The sequence below is a fragment of the Acomys minous genome, assembly GCF_964271855.1.
Source record: "Acomys minous genome assembly, chromosome: 11".
In the NCBI taxonomy this organism is placed as follows: Eukaryota; Metazoa; Chordata; class Mammalia; order Rodentia; family Muridae; genus Acomys; species Acomys minous.
In genome coordinates this window covers 62,058,939-62,078,190 of record NC_140492.1, presented here as the reverse complement: position 1 = coordinate 62,078,190, position 19,252 = coordinate 62,058,939, and the positions used below count along the sequence as shown (strand labels likewise).

Below are 19,252 nucleotides of genomic sequence, written 5' to 3'. Positions count from 1 at the left end.
ACTGGTTCAATCCTTGTACAAGGACTATCTTTAGTCTCAGAACAACACTTGATAGGATCTTATTTCCTGATTAGCATGAGTAAAAAATAGATATAGTTCAGCATTCCTTCAAACTTTACCATTTCCAAAGTACATAAGCGGGTGTCGAGTGTCCCTGTCAGTTACAACAGTGACCCGCTATCAGACGCTGCTGACAAAAATACCTAACACCGTCATCTCCCAGAGAGGATACTTACGTCCAAACGCCTATGCAACTCTGGGATATCCGCAAATAGAATGAAAAGACATACGCCCATCTGTAAAATCAGCACAAGGACAAATATATCTGAGGAAACAAGAACACAGGCTATCATTTTGAGAAGTGATCATGTGAGGCCTCCTCGCGTCTACTGACTGATATATTCTAGATTAATGCTGATTGCATTCACTTGACTTCTGCATCCAAATACAGCATAATGGAGCACTCACGTCTATGCGATGGGTCTTACCTCTACAATATCCATGCACATCCCTGAAGGGGTGGGATCTTTTTCACATCTATGTTATGTTTTAATCAGTACAGGTGGTAAGTAAATATAGAGAAAGAATAAAAATGGCAAAATGCCCTCTTGATACGTGCTTTAAAGACATTCTAGTACCTGGCTTCAATTCAAGTCATCTGCCTCAAATCCATTTCTGGAAAACCAGGAATGCCATGAAGACTTAAAATTTAAATTGTGGTTACATAAAGATGAGCGGTCAACTGCTTCCTCATGCCAATGAGGAAAAGACAAAATTAATCTTCCTGAAACTATGTTGTATGAGGATATCGATCCTACGGCGTGTGCTTCTGGATTTGTACAATTAGAATGTTAGGATCAATATACAAATACGTGTCTCAGAGACTAAGTAGGGCACACACTTGCCCTAAAGGACCTCTCTGGCCAAATGAGACCAGCCAAGATTGCCCACAGTGCGATATGGTGAGGTTCCTTGTGGCAGGACCTACTCCCAGGCTGCCACCGCACAATGCCATCCTAACCAGCCTTCACGACCACAAGTCCCAGTGAGGACTGTGGTCCTTTTTGTGTCCCCAGCATGAATCCTGACAGATGCTGACAGGTAAAGATTGCTCCTTACACTGAACTTCCGGACTTAGCCTGGTCCCAAGAGATCAGCTAAAGACAACTCCAGGTGGCGCCATGGGATGAAAAATAAAGTTCTTTGATAGAAAGAGGGGGAGGGGAATGAGACTGGTGTGGTTTTCAGAGCTCTGGAGCAGAGGGGAGGGGTCCCCAGTTGAGACTCCACTGTGTGTATTTAGTTCCTGAGTGACCTGCGCATGCTTGTTCTACTGATCATCAATGGTGGATTATTGTCCCTCTGCCTCCCGTGCAGCGTTACTCACAGTTTGTATAGGTGGGCTGTCGAAAGGGTTTTCCTTTAGAGAAGACCAGAGCCACAATGATACAGTTGATTGTTCCCAAAAACCATATAGTAGTATTCTCAAAACTGGCAAAGGTGCTGTTACTTCTGGTTTTCTCAGGAACACTGGGAGACACGGTTAAGGTTGCAGCACTCTCATTCCTCATTGGGCAGACACTGCAAAGGAAACAAACAAAAATAACCAATGGAGTCCTCAGAACACACTTACATCTACAGGTCACCATGGCAAACACTGTCTGGGGCAGACATCCACCATTTCATAATTGCCCATTGGTAAAGAAGACACAAAATAAAGAAAAATGAGCACAGGACAGATCTATAATTTTATATTTATGAACAGGTGAATAGATACACAGACAGACTCAACTGGCTACTTGTTCGTTAAGCTGTGCATCCATCATGTATATTAAAGATACAGGGGGAGAGATGAGTTCATGTGATTCTTCCCTTGGGAGTCTTAAGAACTCTGTCAATTAATACACAGGGTGACACGTACTTTATCATTGAACAGGGCCAGTTTTGAATGGAAAAGATTTTGATGATGTCACTGGACATTGCTTAAACCAGGCTCCTGAAACGGGGACAAACCAGGAAAGTTATAGCCCCAAGTCACTCTCGTTATTAAACGGCACAGGCAAAGGTGTGTAATAAAAGAGACAAATGATTGTTGGAAATCTTCTCAAAGGATTTAAGGAACTTAAAGCCTTCGGTATGTGGAGACCCATCATGTAGACCAAATGATGGACAGATGGACAGAAATCAGACTGCAAGGAGCTGGGTTTGAAGGCAGAAGTCAGACTTCAAGAAGCTGGGTTTGAAGCCACCCTGATACCTGTGCAAGTCCATGAGGTACCACGGCTGCTTCTGCACCAGGACAAAGCCCACGATGTGCATGGCCAAACTGAGGAGAATGTTGAAGATAACGGAGAGCATCAGAGGCGGCGAGATCAGCCTCCCCACAGGTCTGAAGGGCACTAGCTTGGGGTTGGCACCGTTCAGATTCACTACAAAATAAAGGCAAGGTTTACTTGTGTGAGAGCAGGCAAATGCTGGGTTCTCAGCCATAAGAGTGGAATGATGAACGCAACCTGTCAGGCCCCAATCTGAGAAGCTTCTTTTTGCAGTGGATGGTAATTAACACAGATATCTACAGCGGATCGAGGCAGAGACTAAGAGACTGGAGCGCTCAGCCTCCACATGGTTGCAACAGCGAAGCCCAGAAAGAGTGGACAAGCAACAGGCAGTACAGGACAACAGTGAAACGTTGTCTGTTGTGACAGCGTGTGCAAGATCTGGGCAAGCATAAGCCAACCCAAATCCCAGCATAAGGGAAGTTGGGCATAAAGTCCCGCCCCTGGCTGAGGGGCTATTAACAATTGAGATCTGCTGAGAGACGGGGAGTGAGTTTCCTCTAAGAATGTATCTTTCCCACACATACAAGAATATCTGTGCAGCACAAATCAGTTTATGATGGGTTTATTCTTTTAAAGGACACAAAGTTGGGTGGGGGAAAAAAAGGATAATGAGTCAGAGAGAAGCTGAGAGATGGCCCAGTGGTTACAAGCACTGGATGCTCTTCCAGAGGACCTGGGTTTGATTCTCAACACTCACATGGTGCCTCATAACCACATGGAACTCCCAGTCCCAGGGGCCCAGATGCCCTCTTCTGGCATCTGAAGGCATGGTACACACATAATACACAGGCACTTATGCAGGCAAAATCCATACACATAAGATAAAAACTCAGGAAAATATTGTTATTTTTTAAAAACTAAATTAAACCATGAACAAAAAAAATTAAAGGAAACAGTAGTTAAGCAAAAGGAGACTGCCAAAAAAAAAAAAAAAAAACTATAGACATTATTAAAAGTAGCCAAAAGAAGTGCCACAGGAAATATAATAAATGACGTTAAGAGAATCATTGAGGGAGTTAAATGTGTAGAAACACTTGCTGTAAAGTAAGAGGATGTGCGTTCAAGTCCTTAGCACGCATATAAATAGCTGATCATGGCTATGTATGCCTGTAACTCTAGCCCTGGAAGGCAAAGACAAGTAGACCACAGGGCCAATCTAGTCAAAACGGTAAGTTTCAGGCTCAGTGGCAGACTCTTCTCAAGAGAGTAAGAAAGACGGTAACAGGAAAAGACTCTTGATTCTCTCAAGTTGAGACCATTTTGGGTTGCATATCAAAACCTTATCTCATGAAAAGTAGTATAAAAATGGTGAGGACTGAAAAAAAAATGGCCCAGCAGGTAAAGAACTTGTTATCAAGGATGAAAACCTGAGTTCAATTACTGGGATCCGCATGATAAAAGAGAAATATTGACTCCCACAAGCTGTCTTTTGACTTCTGCGTGTTGTACCGTGGTAAACACATGTGTATACACATGCTTTAATTAAATAAATAATAATTAATAAAGAAATCTAATTAAAAATTTTAAGTTCAAAAGACAGTATGCATAATGGGAGAAATAGTTTTATCATTTTGTTGTCTACTTGAGAAGTGCAAATTAAAGTCATAGTTAAGACAGGCTGAATTTATATGTGTGTATGTCACAATAATAATTAAAGAAGAGGCCATGGGTTTGAGAAGGAGTGGAGGTGACATAGGAGAGTTGGGAGGAGGTAAAGAGGGATAGAGCTGATGTGAACGCAGTACTAATGTATAAAGTTCTCAAAAAGACCGGAAAAGCATGACCAAACTATGGTGAATTTTACTTTTTCAAAATCAAATATCAGGGTTTTTTTTTGAGGCTGCTAAGAAATTAGAACTCTGATCCATTGCTAGTGAAATTTAAAATTATTCAGTCTCTAGGAAAATAGTTTGGTGTTTCTTTGAAAAGTTAAATATTTGGTAGTCACATGATGCAGAAATTCCGATTTATTATTTGTAGAACTGGGGGGGGGGGGAGACTTAACAGGTTCTTTATGCAAATGCTCATTGTCCACAGTAGGCAAGAGGAGGAAGCAACTTCTAACTCCATCAACAGAGCAACAGAAAAACTGGGGAAAATACATTTTCAGGGGATTATATATTATATATGTATATGTATTTTAGGGGACATATTAATTACACATGTTTTATATATGTATATACAGGGAATGCATATATATATATATATATTAAATTCCAAAAAAATTAGGGAAAACAGCAGTTATACAAAATGAGACTGTTTTACAAAACTATAAAAAAAATTTAAAGGCTCCAAAAGAAATGATGTCACAAGAAATGCAATCAATGATGTTAAAAGAATCATTACGGGAATGATATGCATGTATATGAACATATAGTGGGTACATATATTTAGTATCCACTAAATAATATTTGTCTACAATACGGACTGCATGCTGCAAGGAACCTTGAAAACATTCAGTAAGTGAAAGAAACAGACACTAAGGAACAAACTATATGAGATCATGCATATAAAATAGGAGGCAACTTAACACAAATAAAAAGTAGAGGAACAGTCTCCACAGATTAGAAGAGAGAGCTGGGCATGCTCCCTGAATGGGTAAGGTATCTGCTTGGGAACAGATGGTACTAATGGTTGCACAAAAATTTTAATGGCGTTAGTATTTCATAATAATATGCTTAAAACAAACATATTGTGTTACATGTATATTTTACAAAAAATAACGTAATGAGATTTAAAAACAGTTATCAGATTAAATGAAAACAATTTTTAGGAGAGGATTAAGCCAGCCATGGGGGTGAGCTCTTACCATTCCCACACTTGGGTGTAGGACACAGAAGAATTACAAATTTGAAGGCAGCTTGGTTCATACAGCACTAACCAGTCTCGAAACAACAAATTCTGATGTACAACCATTGAGAAGCATAATTCAAATGCTTGGTTTATATAAAAGACTGGAAGAAATGCATCAGAGCACCTAAAATGCTGAATGCAAGGATGAGCTTGCCTAGCTCCTTTTATAAGGAACAGATTTTAGATTATGTTCAATCCTATTTAATTAGAAAACGAGGGGCTGGAGAGATGGCTCAGTGGTTAAGAGCGCTGCCTGCTCTTCCAAAGGTCCTGAGTTCAGTTCCCAGCAACCACATGGTGGCTCATAATCATCTGTAATGTGATATGGCACCCTCTTCTGGCTTGCAGGAGTACATGCAAGCAGAGTGCTGTATACATAATAATAAATAAATAAATCTTTTTTAAAAAGAAAGAAAGGAAGGAAGGAAGGAAGGAAGAAAACGATAGAGTTATTTAGTAGAAGATAGAGAAAAGCTCATGTATTTAGCCCAGTAAACATTACCTCTGATGAAAAAGATAAGGAAAAAGATAGGAGTGGTTTCTCTGAATTCTTCATGTTGTGGTGACTCCAAACCATAAATTACTCCATTGCCACATCATAACTGTAATTATGTTATTGTGAAGAATCACAATATAAATATCCATGTTTTCTGATGGTCTCAGGTGACCCCGGTAAAAGGACCCTTGGACACCCAAAGGGGTCGTGACTCACAGGTTGAGAACCATCACTCTAGTTGTTTACTAAATAATGTCAAACAATCACAATATAGATGAAAAAAATTTCCAAGGGACCATGAATAGGTTTGGGGAAAGAGAGGTCAGGCTGTTTGATGTCATTCTGAACGTCACACCCAGGGATGAGTGAAAGCACCGAGACAGCATTGGTTCCACGTGAAGTAAAGGTCCAATAGCTGTAGAGACTGCCCAAAAGTATTCTTCCATGTCACCCAGAAGATGCCAATCAGCTGCTGACCTGTGCCAGCCATTGTTAAAGGTAACACAGCAGTGACCAAAACAAACATTGTCTTTTTTCTCAAACAACACACAGAGGAGGGAAGCAGGTAAAAAAAAATTAATCAAAATAAAGACAGAATCATAATGTCCAATTATGGAAAAGTAATGTGAAAAATAAAGCAGGGCTACATGGCAGAGACTGATTGTCTTAGTCACTACTTAAAGGGAGTGATATTTTAGCTGAGACTTGAGTGATGAGGAAAAGCTGAAGTCATGTGAAGTGCTGTGGTGACCATTTGACCATGCCCAAAAAGTGGAACCACCAGCCTGAAAGATGCACGGAGCCAGTCATATGATCAGAGGCAGCGTTGATGCAGGCAGGACTCCAGGCATGGGCAATTGGGATTTCATGGGATAGGAAGTTACTAACGGTTTTGGTTTGCATTTTGTTTACTAGTATTATCGTAGTAGGAGAGCAGGTGTCACTGCATGTGTGATGAGAAGGCAAATATGGAGTAGTTTCTTTCATATGGGTGTCAGGAACTGAACACAAGTCTTCAGGCTTGCAAGGCAAATATCTTTCTACCTGCTGACCCATCTTGCCAGACCCCACTGGAGTATGTTAAGCAAGAGAGTGACGCCATAACGTCTACATTTTTAACAAAAACTATATTGTGGGAAAGGTAAATGGAACTATCAGAGACAGTTTGTACAGAAATATTTTAGAGCAATCTGGAACTTCCTGTGTAACCTTTTTAAAGGATAAGTGGGGTTGGCAGCAAGAATAAAAGCCGGATCAATTATGAAGGCCATGGTGGCCTGGCCCACGCAACCAGAGGTGACAGTGGTTATCTGGCAATGGCAGGAAAGGAATTGGGATGTGATTGGAGACAGAGCCAATAGGGAACGTCCTAGTCAGTGATCTATTGCTATGAAGAAATACCCTGACCCCAGCAACTCTTATAAAGGGAAGCATTTCTTTGGGGCTGCCTTACAGTTTCAGAGGTTTAGTCCATTAGCATCGTGGTGGGGACAGCAGCACACAGGTAGACACGGTGCTAGAGAGAGTTCTACATCCGGATCCACAGGCAGCAAAAGGAAAGTGACATTGGGCCTGGGTTGGGCTTTTGAAATCTCAAAGCCATCTGAGTGACCACTTCCTCCAACAAGGCCACACCTACCTCAACAAAGCCACACCTACTCCAACAAGGCCACACCTACCTCAACAAAGCCACATCTACTCCAACAAAGCCACACCTACTCCAACGAGGCCACACCTACTCCAACAAGGCCACACCTACCTCAACAAAGCCACACCTACTCCAACAAGGCCACACCTCCTAATCTCTCGCAAGTAACGCGGTTCCAGGATGACCAAGCATTCAAATATATAAGGCTAAGGGGGCCATTCCTATCCGAACCATTACGAGGACGTCATATGCATTAGACATTAAGATTGAAGAATAGAGAAAAATCCCAGGACTACAGGTCGTTTATTTGAACAATTGGGGGAGGGAGGTTAGTACCGCTGTCTCATAGACTGCAAGATGTGTAAGGAAAAGGATAGGTTTGCTTCCCTTCACTTTGTTTCACTGACTTAACCTAAAGGCTAAGTAGCACAAACAAGCCACTCAGTAAGTTCACATAACTCTGTCTGGCAGAATTAAGACTTTGGCCCAGCCACGTCACGTGTGGGCCCTGTTAAATAGGCAGAGCTGTTCCAGCGCTCCAAATAATCATCTCATCGGCAGATGTAACCAGAGATTCATCACACAGGGATGATTTTTTTAAAAGTCATGTGACTAGGTGACTTCCCTTAGAGAGAGGGTGCACACTGATGTCGAGATGCTCCGAGAACGGGCTTTAAGGAGATAAGAAAAGAAAGAGCTAGGTGCTGCATCACTTAAGTGGTAGATGAATTCACAAGAGTGTGGTATCATTCAAGCGAAAAGAAAGAACTCTTTTGAGGAAAGAAGGCGGTGTTGAGAGTCCCGCAGCTTCGGAAGAAGTGGCCGTTGCTATTGATGGCAAGAGAGGCATGGAGGACTTCCCCAGCGGCAGGCAGGGGACGTGGCGACACCTGAGCGTGGTCTTCTGCATTTCTGAACATGATTTTAGACTGAATTGTCATGAGAGCTGTTAAAACTATGGGAGAAAGGGCATAAAAGCAGGACCACAGCACATGTGAAAGAGACAATGAAGGATCCATATCGTTGTACTGAGTTAGTTATGTGCACAGTGGCTCATACGGGGTATCGCTGCTGAACTTGCAGAGTGGGCCCTGGAATTGAAAACCTGTGTTCACGCAAAACCCTGAACACAGATGTTCAAAGCAATTTTATCCTTACGCTTTTAAAACTTGAAAGCAGCCAGGATACCCTTCAGTAGGTGGATAGAGAAATACGTTCAGTATGCTAAAGAGGGCAACACCAAAGTAAGGTGCGTAGAAACCGCGAGTGTATAACATTACGGTATGAAAGAGGCTGATCTGAAAAGGCCTGCTGACTACATAATTCCAACTGCAGAAGTTTTCAGAAAGGTGCAGAGACAGTTAAAAGACCACAGTGGTTGTCAGAAGTTTGGGGGAGGGGAGAACAAACAGAGTACAAAACACCTAGGGGTAAACATTCTGTAGGGTAGCGTACTGATACCTGTCACCTGACACGTGTGCAAACCCAGGGAGTTTGAGAGGAGGAGTAGAGCCCAGCTATGATCTTTGTAGCAGGGCTGGGACTGCTGATAGGGGCAGCTGTGTGCACTCAGCCGAGGAAAGGTACAAAGGAAATCTCTGTACCTTTGTCTCAGCTTTGCCGCAAGCCTAAAATAGCTAGAAAATACATTCATATGTTGACAATTTCCCCCATGTGGGAGATAATCAGCAGACTCATTAGAAAGGTGGGATGCAGGAGTCCTAATGGCAGGATCGCCCGTACGTGCCACTTTCCATGCCGAGAGGCTGCAATTTGGGGGTCAGAAAGATGACCTCCATTGCTCTACAAGTGGAGCTCATTTCAACCACACCTACACTGGAAAGCAAACTAAAGCCACTTCCAATTTCCCAGGGGCTTTTTCACTCTTGTTGATTAGTGCCCATTTATGGAAGCTGCATCTTTTGTGGAAGAGGCAAAAAGCTCATTTCCCCCCCACCCCCTTTGTGAACGTTTTTTCCTTCAACGGAATTGAGTATTCTGTGGCCCTGCCCTCTGTCTGTGGGACTAAGGCAGGGGACATGCCTGCTGCCCACAAACAAACCTTCCTGGGGTGGAGGGAAGGCAGCAGGAGAAACACCTCCCAGAAGGGAGGTTTAAAGTTCTTACTTGTTACACCAATAAGAGTCGTGATGGCCAGATCCTGGAATAGAAACTGGTAATTTGAAAGGCTGTTTGTCTCCTGGAAACAAAAAGGAAAGCAGATTTAAAAAAAAAAAAAAAAACGACAAGCTTATGGATGGAGTTTAACAAGATTTGCATTATGTGTCTCTTTACAATTTTAATTTCTCAAGCAGCTTACTGAGGACATGGCATGGTTTCAGGCCCTGTTTGGGGTTGGTGAGTGGGGGGGTGATTGTTGCGGGGTGGAGGTGGGGGAGCAAGACCCACGTCTGTGAAACCTTCTAGCTCCAAAACAGCTTCCTATGTGTGCTCCCCCGGCAGGGTCCCCTTCATCAGAGATACCCAGTGCTGAAGGGAACGCCTGCTGGATCTGACTCGTCCCTTTTCTGATGACTAACAGAAAATGTGGGCTTGGTCTGGCCCAATAAACCACGCATCCCTAGTCGTCACACGTGACAGCTGTTTGGTAGTCTTCCACAGTCTTCACTGATGGAAAGTCGGAGCCCCTGAGTTCATAACGTCTATCTTGGGAGTTGTTAGGTGAGCTGTGATATGTTTTTAATAAATTGCCTTGCTGTTCTTGCAAAAGAGTGTTCAAGCCTCTGACTTTAGGAATGTTGCTTCCTTGCTCTCGCACATGAGTGGAAAGGAGATCATGGTATGCCATATTGAGGTACACTTCTGAGGGTAATAAGCTATTGGGATTCCAAAAAAGAAATAGGATCAAATTCCCACATAAAACTTAACCTCTAGCGCCCGCCCATATCAGAGAGTCTGAAAAGCTGCCTGAAGGCAGTGAGACTAAGAACTTGAACCCAGGAGAGAGCAGACAAGAGGAGCCAAGGTAAGACATCAGCAGGGACGACCCCCGTCCTTGGTGTTGGAGAATGAGCTCACACACCAAATTCACACACACACACATACACACACACACACACACACACACACACACACACACATACACACACACACGTGACGCCTGTTCTCATTTTATATCCTGTTAAATCATAAGAGCCACCACACCATGCATGTATTTTTATATCCTAATTCACCAGTTTTCAGATCTGCATATTCAGAGAATGAGAGCTATGCCAGCTTATCTACACTTGGAAGCCAACTGCTAAGTTCTCGTGACTGTTAATATCTACATGTGAAACACAACTGATAAAACACTTAAATCGGGCAAACGTACCACTAAATTAATTTTACTAAATTGAATTTGGGGGTATATGCAAACCTTGGTACCGCCTATTTCTTTTTCCCCATTTCTTAAAATTATCTATGTTCTTGGGTATTTGCAGCTCCTGTGTGTGTGTGTATGTATGTATGTATGTATGTATGTATGTATGTATGTATGTTTGCTACAGTACATTTCTTCCCTGCCAGGTGGGTAGCTCCATGTTTACACGCCTGAAGTACCAATGGGAAGTTTTCTATGATGGCCACTGTTGGTTGTCAACTTGACGTACCTGGGAAAGGGAACCTCAGCTGAAGAATTACCTCCATCAGACCAGCCCGTGGACACGTCAATGGGACGTTTTCTTGATCGTTAACTGATAGAGGAAGGCCCAGGCTACGGTGGGCTGTGCCATCCCTGGACAGGCAGGACTAGGCTATGTAAGTAACGTAGCTGAGCAAGCCAGGGGAAGCAGGCCAGTCATCAGTGTTCCCCCACTGGTTTCTGCTTCACACTTCTGCCTAGAGTTACTGTATTTTCTCCCTTCAGTGATGGACAGCAACCTATAATCCAAAGAAACCCCGTCCTCCCCTAAGTTGCTTTCGGTCCCCTCCTTTATCACAGTAAAAGAGAATCAAGCTAGAACACCAGTTATCAAGCACAGCGCCAGTACTAGACTCCACTCTTTAACGAACAGGATTGGGAAGCAGATACCAGGGTGAAAGCGACCGTGAGAACGAAAATAAAAATTAAATTCTGTTCCTCAGTTATCACTTGATGATGTGTTTCTATAGGAGAGAGCCACAGCTTGTCCTGCAGGTCTGTCTAGTCCTGACTTATTTTTGCGAACCCCTGGGGACACTTTTTAGAAGGGTCCTTGGTGCACAAACATCCTGTTTTCATCGAGTGAACAACCACCGGCTTTAGTTCTCACTAAAGGAGGCTTGGTCCCAGGTCATACCCAGTAGAGCAGGAGAACACCCACGTACTGAATCATGCTGTACAGGGCCATGTACTTAAACATGCAGAAGGATGTAACCAGAGCCGCACGGCCTTCCCTGTGTGAGAAAAGGAATAAAGAGGGAGTAAGGAAAACGAGGAGGGCCGCCTGCTATTCTGCGCTTTTTAAACCTGAACTTAGGACAATGACAACCACAAAAAAAATAAAATAATTAAAATAAAAAGCCAGATTTCGGGTTATATATGACAGCTTGACTCAAACTGTGGGCAGCTTTGAGCCAGTGGGAGCTATTACACGGCTGGTTGTTCAGGAAAGAGCAGTTCCGGGCCAGTGTCCACAGCCTTGACCCGGCAATGGACTCCGATTCACAGTTATTTCATCCATTACGCACGGGATTGTTTCAGCTCTTGAACTCAGAGCCAGGGGACCTTGGAGCCGGTCTCAGACCCCATGCGCATGCGTTAATGTGATTTGGAAGGTCACTCCCACCCCCCACCCCCCTCCCCCACCCTCCCCTCCGCCTACCTTGGTCTCAGTCCCTGCATCTGTGAGCTAGGGGCAATAAATAAGGTCTGGGAACATTTTCAAGCAGGCGCTTCCGGAACTTGGCAAACGTTTGAGCCAAATCCCACCTCCGTAATTCTAACTTTTCCTAAAACTGGACTAAAAATAATGTGTACACTCAAATATCACCTGTGCTTCAGATTTAAACAGACTGGACGCAGTGAGCATGCTCCTCTGTGCTGTTCTTGGCCGGTGTTGAACAAATAACACATTCAAGCACAAAACAGATGCCGTGTAGATTACCACGTCTTCCCATTTCATTTGGGGGTGGAGCCAGGCCTTTAGTTTACTCATGACTGACGTAATAACTTCCTATGAGTTCAAGACAGGATCCTCAAGAACAGCTCTTGCTGCTGTCACTGGCGCTGCTCAGGAGGTAATTGTTTCCCATTTCTCACCCCCTCAAGCGAGGGTTGCCCAAGACACTGTCTGAAGCAGCCAACACCTCTTTGCACTAGCCATTTAATTTTTGCTATAGCGCATAGGGAATCTCCGTGAGAGTTGTCTTTACTGATCTCTCTTAGATTCTGGCACTAAGTTCCCACCCAACCAACCCTTACTCAAGTGCTTGGATAAATAAGAGAAGCTAGCCAAGCCATTACATTAGTGTGGCAGAAAAAGTATAATGCTGTATAAGGCACATGATCGCCAGCCCTCTGTGGTCTCTGAGCATAGGCATATCACTTATGCTCTCTAATCTTGATTGATTGATTGATTGATTGATTGATTGATTTTAGAAAAAAATACTAGCCATGCCTCCATCTGTACCCTATTTTTTATGTATAATCAGCTATCAAATACACTTTAAATTATAAACACATGCTATCTGTGATGACCAAGGTTGGCTTGATGCTGTTTTCATATTCAAGCTAAATGTACCAGCGGTACAAACAGAGAGTGAAGGTGAATTCAGTGGGGGCACCAAGGCATCAGAAGGATTTTTAAGACTGGGTCTGAGAAAGGGACCCTAAGGAAACACAAAGAGCCAAGAGCAAAGGAAGGCAAAGTGGGTTTTCTCAATCTCCCAGGAAGATGTGTCAAAACTAACGATAACTGGGAAAGCAACTCAAAGCACTGACAACTCCTTGAAAATGATCCAACCTGGCCGGGCAGTGGTGATGCACACTTTAATCCCAGCACTTGGGAAGCAGAGACAGGCAGATCTCTGTGAGTTCAATGCCAGCCTGGTCTACAGAGTGAGTGGCTTATACTGGAAATGGTACTCTTCTCCCAGTGTGATTTATAACATTTTACACTTATATTTATATTTACTTATGCCACTTACATTTATAACAGTAATTTATAACTCCGTTAGGGAGGAGAATGTTTATGCCTTTATAGAAAGGACCCGTTCTACATGCAGTTCTTCTGTTTTCTCCCCCTAGGAGAATAGTATTATCTGCACCCAAAAGTCAAAAGAGAACGCAACGCTGGGCTAATTGACTACTTACTTGATGAGATGAGGCACACATTCAATGTTTGGAGTTTTGGAAGTGAAAGGTGAGGCCACTGATGCCTCCTGCTCTGATAAAGAGATGCCCACGTGAGCCATTTTCAAAGCCTGGAAGCAAAGAGTCCGTCTATTACCTATGTGCACACATATCTACAGAAGCTAGTCCCAAGGCAACCTGTGATTCCCCACGCCGACTTTACTTTGGCTGCCGTTTAAGGAGGTGGCACTAGGACACCTATCAAGAAGGTGGGACCTCCAGAACCAAGCTGTACCTTACTTAACATACAGTAGCCTTTAAATCATTTTGTGCCTTTGATCAAAGCCTTCCCAAGTCCTTAGGGTTAGTTTATCCATCCATGAATGTGGTATCCATGCCAGGTACTGTTGAGAAATTATGACCCCACACTGACAGCTACTTACCCCGCAGTCATTGGCTCCGTCACCACACATACCTACAAAGTAGCTAAAAGAGAAACATGAATTGTAGCAATCAAAGCTAGTTTAGTCATAAAGCAACTTTCTCTAGTTAAAAAGAAATAGTAGCCGTCCTTACTTAAGGATTTCAGCATTTTATTGTAAGGACCTTCCCCTTAAGAGACTGGTCAATGCAGTGTGTGACTGTACAGTTCACACACTGGACCAAGAGACCCAGCACACCAGTGCGCTCCCCACCACACAGGCATTTCACTAATTAAGATCAGTTTTCCTCTCCACAAAAACAGTAGTGCTCTTGACTATGTGCATAGTTGAGAGGTTACAGGATTTTATCAAGGAATCAGATTTGAGGTTTTGCCTCCTCGATTTGGCACTTTTAATTCCAAATGTTAGAGTGGAAAGTGACCAGTAACATCAGAATCATAAGCACCAGCTGTTGCAAGAAGTGCACCGTGTCCAGGTGGCCGCTCAGCTAAAACAATGAATGACAGGCCCAGGAGCTGAAGAAAGAAAGCAGAGATCAGCCAGGCTTGGTGGCACATGCCTGTAACCCCAGCACTTGGGAGGCAGAGGCAGGTGGATCGCTGTGAGTTCGAGGCCAGCCTGGTCTACAAAGCAATTCCAGGCAAGTCCAGGACAGCCAAGGCTACACAGAGAAACCCTGTCTTGAAAAAGTCCAAAAAAAAAAAAAAAAAAAAAAAAAAGGAAGAAAGAAAGAAAAGAAAAAAAGGAAGGAAGAAAGCAGAGATCTGCCTCAGCATGGCATTTTGAGATCGGATGAACACTTCTGTCTGGAACTGTTGACTAAGGTTATGAACAGTTGGTTTCTTAGTTCAAGTACTCATGGTTCATGTTGTACTGTGCTTTTGCACTACTTTAAGATAACTAGTTTACTCTGAAACCATTCGAGGTTTCCAACTCAGGGCTCACTGTGTAGAGAGGCTTCTTTAATGACTAAATCTGGTAATTAAGAAGACGGAGTTAAGAGTAGGAGTCACACTGATTTGGTCCAGCGTGAGGTTTCCTTAGCAGGAAATGGGTGGTCAGAAGGGTGACCCCGGACATCTGTAAATGGAGACTCTTGGTGTTGGAGTGCCCTAGTGACCATAGAAAAGATGCATTAGCATAAAAATATTATATTGAGGGATTTGATGAACCTCTCTGTATTAAAATTGTGATGAGAGCTTATGAGGCCTGAGGTCTTGTTCCCTCAGTGGCTGGGCTCAGCTTACCCTTCCTGTCTCATTTCACACCATACCATTTTGTGACCCTGTGTTCTCATACAAGAGTTCTTACCTTTGCATCCAAAAACGACTTGTGTGAGGAGCTTTGCAAAAATGCTGTGTTCTGAACCCACTGAGAATCAACTAAGTGACTCTGAATTAACTGCGTTGGGCTCATAGGGGCTCCCAGAAACCAAAGCGACAATCATGGACCCTATATGGGCCTGAGCTAAGTCCTCTGCATATATGCTATGGTTGCATGGTGTGGTATTCTTGAGGGACTAACAACAGTGGGAGTGGAGGGTATCTCTGACATCTTTGCCTATGCTTGGGATCCCTTTCCTCCTGCTGAGTCACTTCGTCCAGGCTTGATATGAGGGTTTGTGCCTAGTGTTATTGTAGTTTGTTATACCATGTTTGGTTGACATCCCTGGGAGGCCTGCTCTTTTTTTTTTTTTTTTAAGGGAAAGAGAAGAGGGAGGATCTCAGGAAGAGGAAAGGTAGAGGGGCTGGTAGGGGTGGAGGCAGGGAAAACTGATCAGGATGTAACATATGTAAAAAATTAAAAGAAAACAATTATTGTGTCCCAGCCCCATGTGAGCAAATTAAGTCAGTACAGCTGGAAAGTGTGGGACCGTATTGCTACTTTTTCTAAGTTTCCCAACAACGGTCATCTGCCCAGGTAAGAGCTACTGACCTAACCCAACTACACAGTTGTTGTGCCTCTTCCATTCCCGTTACTGCAGCCTCCGTCACTTCAAACCCCTCCCACCCCAACTGGACTGCCATGCCTCCATCATGCCAGCATCGGCCAAAATACCTACTCCAGTTTCTGGAATTCTTCCACTAGACTTGACTTTTGCCCGGGAGACATTCTTGCAAAGATGGTCCCGTTGATCAGGATCTGCAACAAACAAAGTCTTATTATGGCAGGTAGTCACACACGAAGCATAGAACACTGGCTGGCTATGTTCACGAGTGACAAAAACGTGTTCCCATGAGAAACCTTTTTGGTATTTGAAGATGGACATTGAGGCTTTTGTTACCAAGTAAGCCCAGTGAAAACAAGATGTAAGTATTTACAAAAATAGTTTATAAAAAAACAGTGAGTTATGCAATTTAACCCAGATGCCATAGGGAATAAAATCCTAAAAAAATCTTGAGCTTCTTGGAAAACTGAATGAATGGAACCTGAGCAATCACTACAAAGAAACAGAGCAGGTCTCAGGAGAAGGCAGGGACACACTGCTTCCCAGGAAACCATCCACGCCTTGCATAAAATCACCAGGCAATGAGATATAGATGATTTGTGCCCTGATCTTACTACCTGGACTTGACCCATTATGAAACTCAGCTTCTAAACTTAAGGAGCCTTGGAGCATGGATGGTTTGAGGGTGTGACATCCTGCATTGGTTCCCTTCTCCACACTCCCAATTCTTGCCTATGACAGCAATGTGGTCCTTGCTCTCGGTGGCTGTAAACTTGGTTCAGTGTTTAGTCAAAGTCCATTTGTTTACAAATGAGTTACTTGTGCCTATTGTGAATGCACTTTTTGTAAAAAGCAGCCTTAAGTTTAGTCCTTCGGAAAAAGGGGTCTTCTACCACAAACATGAGGGTACTCTCCTCTCCCAGCTTGACTTTCTGTCCCACTGTCTGTCGGGTTCCTGCTAAACTGTGAAATGCCCTCAGGGTGGCAGCATGGTCAGAGCTGCCCAAAGCCAACCCTCCATGCTTCCCCTCTTCCTAGGGCTGGTACAAAGTTGACTCCTCCTGCTTATTATTTTCAAATCCAATAGGAAATAACAATAACTTTGCAAAAAACATTCCCCTCTCTGGTGATGTGCAGAACTAGCTCGTTGCATTTTATCTATTTCAAACACTCAAACTATTTGGGGTCATGCTATGTAAGTGACACTTCCACCATCCTCACAGAAATGCCATTTTGTTCTTAGAACTCACCTTTGGCAGTAAGCTGCTGAAATGTTGACTTATAACATGGAAGGATTTTCCACTTAGGGCAAAATGGTAACTTCCTTCTCTGCCATTATCTGGGACTTCCCCGATATTGATGTAGTTGTCCTGCAAAGCAAGGTGCAACTGTTCTATGCTCTTCTGATTGACAGAGTGGTTAAGACCCCAAGAATATCTGACAGAAAGGACTGAGGTTAGACCAGGGTCTTTCTTAGTACATCTCACTCCAGCCCTGGTCCCTCAGAGAACGACTGCTTCTGCACTGGACTGATGTTTATGCACCGTAGCCACCAGGGGAGAAGAGATGAGCACTTTACTCATGTCCCACTCCCATCTTGATGTGATCTCTGTGGGTCCCAGAGAGGAGTGTGCATCACTCATTTCAAGTGCCAAATACAGAAGCATTGCAACTTAACAACTCTCTCCCGGAAATGAGAACTTGTTGGGGCTTCATTTCCTAACAGAAGTAATACTGTCTCATAAGGACACAATGGAAATAGAATACTAACAAGACTGGAGGTAAAAAAAAAAAAATGAACATTTTTTTCCTACCCTAAAGAGATAGTCTGATTATCCAATGCACACAGCAGGTTCTGCAACAGACTAAGTCCCCTTTGAACACAATGGGGTGGCTGACAGGTAAGGGGAAATGTAGGAAGTTAAATTCACCTGTCTGCTTACTGTGTTTCTTCTGGTAAAAAAAAAATGAAGGTTTTTTTTTTAAGGCAAAAGAATGATTACTGTCAGAAGTCAAGAAACCCTGAAGCTTAAAACACAGTAGGAAGAGCATGGGAAAATGGCAGAATTGAGTCCATATTTGTTAAACACCTGGAGAAGTTTGTTGGCTTGGAGTTGCCTCAAAACTTGAGATAGTCACAACCCTCACCACCAGATAAATGCAGCAGAGTGTTGTGCCCTGTGTACCTGATTCTGAAACGGAAGATGTTTCTTCTCTTCTGCTAACTGCCATGAGATAGATGCTGCTGAAGAACCGGTGGCTTCATTTGCTTCAACAAGAATGACTTTCTGGCCTTCAGAAACCATCCCAGACTTCCTGGCCACTGTTATTGCAGTCTGGAGATTGTCACCTAGAATAAAGGAAGAGCATCGTGTGACAGTGCTGAAGAGAATGCACCAAGGCACACCGGATTTGGAAAGCTTGCTGAGGGTTTGGGTCTTATATTAGGTATGAAGATAATTACTAAGGTCTTTTTCAGCCTAACTGTGGATTCCGCCATCCTTTTTTTGGTTCTGACTCTTCTTCATCATGTTACTTCATACCTTACCGGCATATTTTTGTCAGCAAGTAGGAAGGAAATTTTTAAGTATATTTCTGTCATTTGTTATAGTCTTTATAAAAGCGTAGGAAGCCTTTTGGTTTAATATCATGTGTGGTGGCTCCTCTTCTGGTTGAAGTAGAGTAAGTCCAATACCATCTATCTCCCCCAGTGAGTACAACTGAAAACTAAACAAAAAGCACTAAAGCAATCACCAGTGTAGCTTGGGAAGTAAACAAGAGCAGGCAAACTCTGGAAGGGCGTCAGAATTGGAGAAGCAAGCTAACAAGGGGCAGGCTTCTCAGTGTTTTCCTCTTCCCTCTGAAATGTGTGGCTTGAGTATGGACCCTAGTATGTACTCTCGACTGTTTTGGCAGCTACAACCAAGAGAAGCACGGTCTTTCTGGCTAGAGCAGCCATAAAAGGGAGCGGGTGGGTCTCAGAGTGTGCAGACTATCAGGAAAACCATGGGGGACAAAAGCTGCAGAAGGGAACAATTCAGTGTTTGAACTGTGCAAGTCCCAGGCTCTACACAGAATGGGACACATGGGGAGCAGACCAATAAAAACACATGAGTTTTAAGAACTGAACTGTGAGATGTCACACCCTCCCCATTTGCCAGAGTCACGTCTGACCACTTGAGAGAGGCGGTCAAAAATAACAGAACACTTAAAATTTAAGCTGACACTGAAACTACTACTCACAATAGACA

General features: G+C 43.3%; 1 protein-coding gene across 3 annotated transcripts in view; it reads right to left on the bottom strand.

Annotated features, from left to right (window-relative positions):
• The window catches only part of ATP13A4 (ATPase 13A4), a 125,727-nt gene that overhangs the window by 9,493 nt on the left and 96,982 nt on the right, over window positions 1–19,252 (bottom strand). For 2 of the 3 annotated variants that reach the window (XM_084802632.1, XM_084802633.1), the window contains 10 exons: window positions 18,188–18,351; window positions 17,252–17,371; window positions 16,116–16,195; window positions 14,054–14,096; window positions 13,632–13,741; window positions 11,617–11,713; window positions 9,464–9,536; window positions 2,258–2,429; window positions 1,388–1,581; window positions 237–325 (listed from right to left, as the gene is read on the bottom strand). In XM_084802632.1, the coding sequence (XP_084658758.1) occupies window positions 237–325; window positions 1,388–1,581; window positions 2,258–2,429; window positions 9,464–9,536; window positions 11,617–11,713; window positions 13,632–13,741; window positions 14,054–14,096; window positions 16,116–16,195; window positions 17,252–17,371; window positions 18,188–18,351 (1,142 nt within the window). Of the gene's footprint in view, window positions 1–236; window positions 326–1,387; window positions 1,582–2,257; window positions 2,430–9,463; window positions 9,537–11,616; window positions 11,714–13,631; window positions 13,742–14,053; window positions 14,097–16,115; window positions 16,196–17,251; window positions 17,372–18,187; window positions 18,352–19,252 lie in introns of those variants that run through there. The other variant, XM_084802634.1, reaches the window with a different exon arrangement.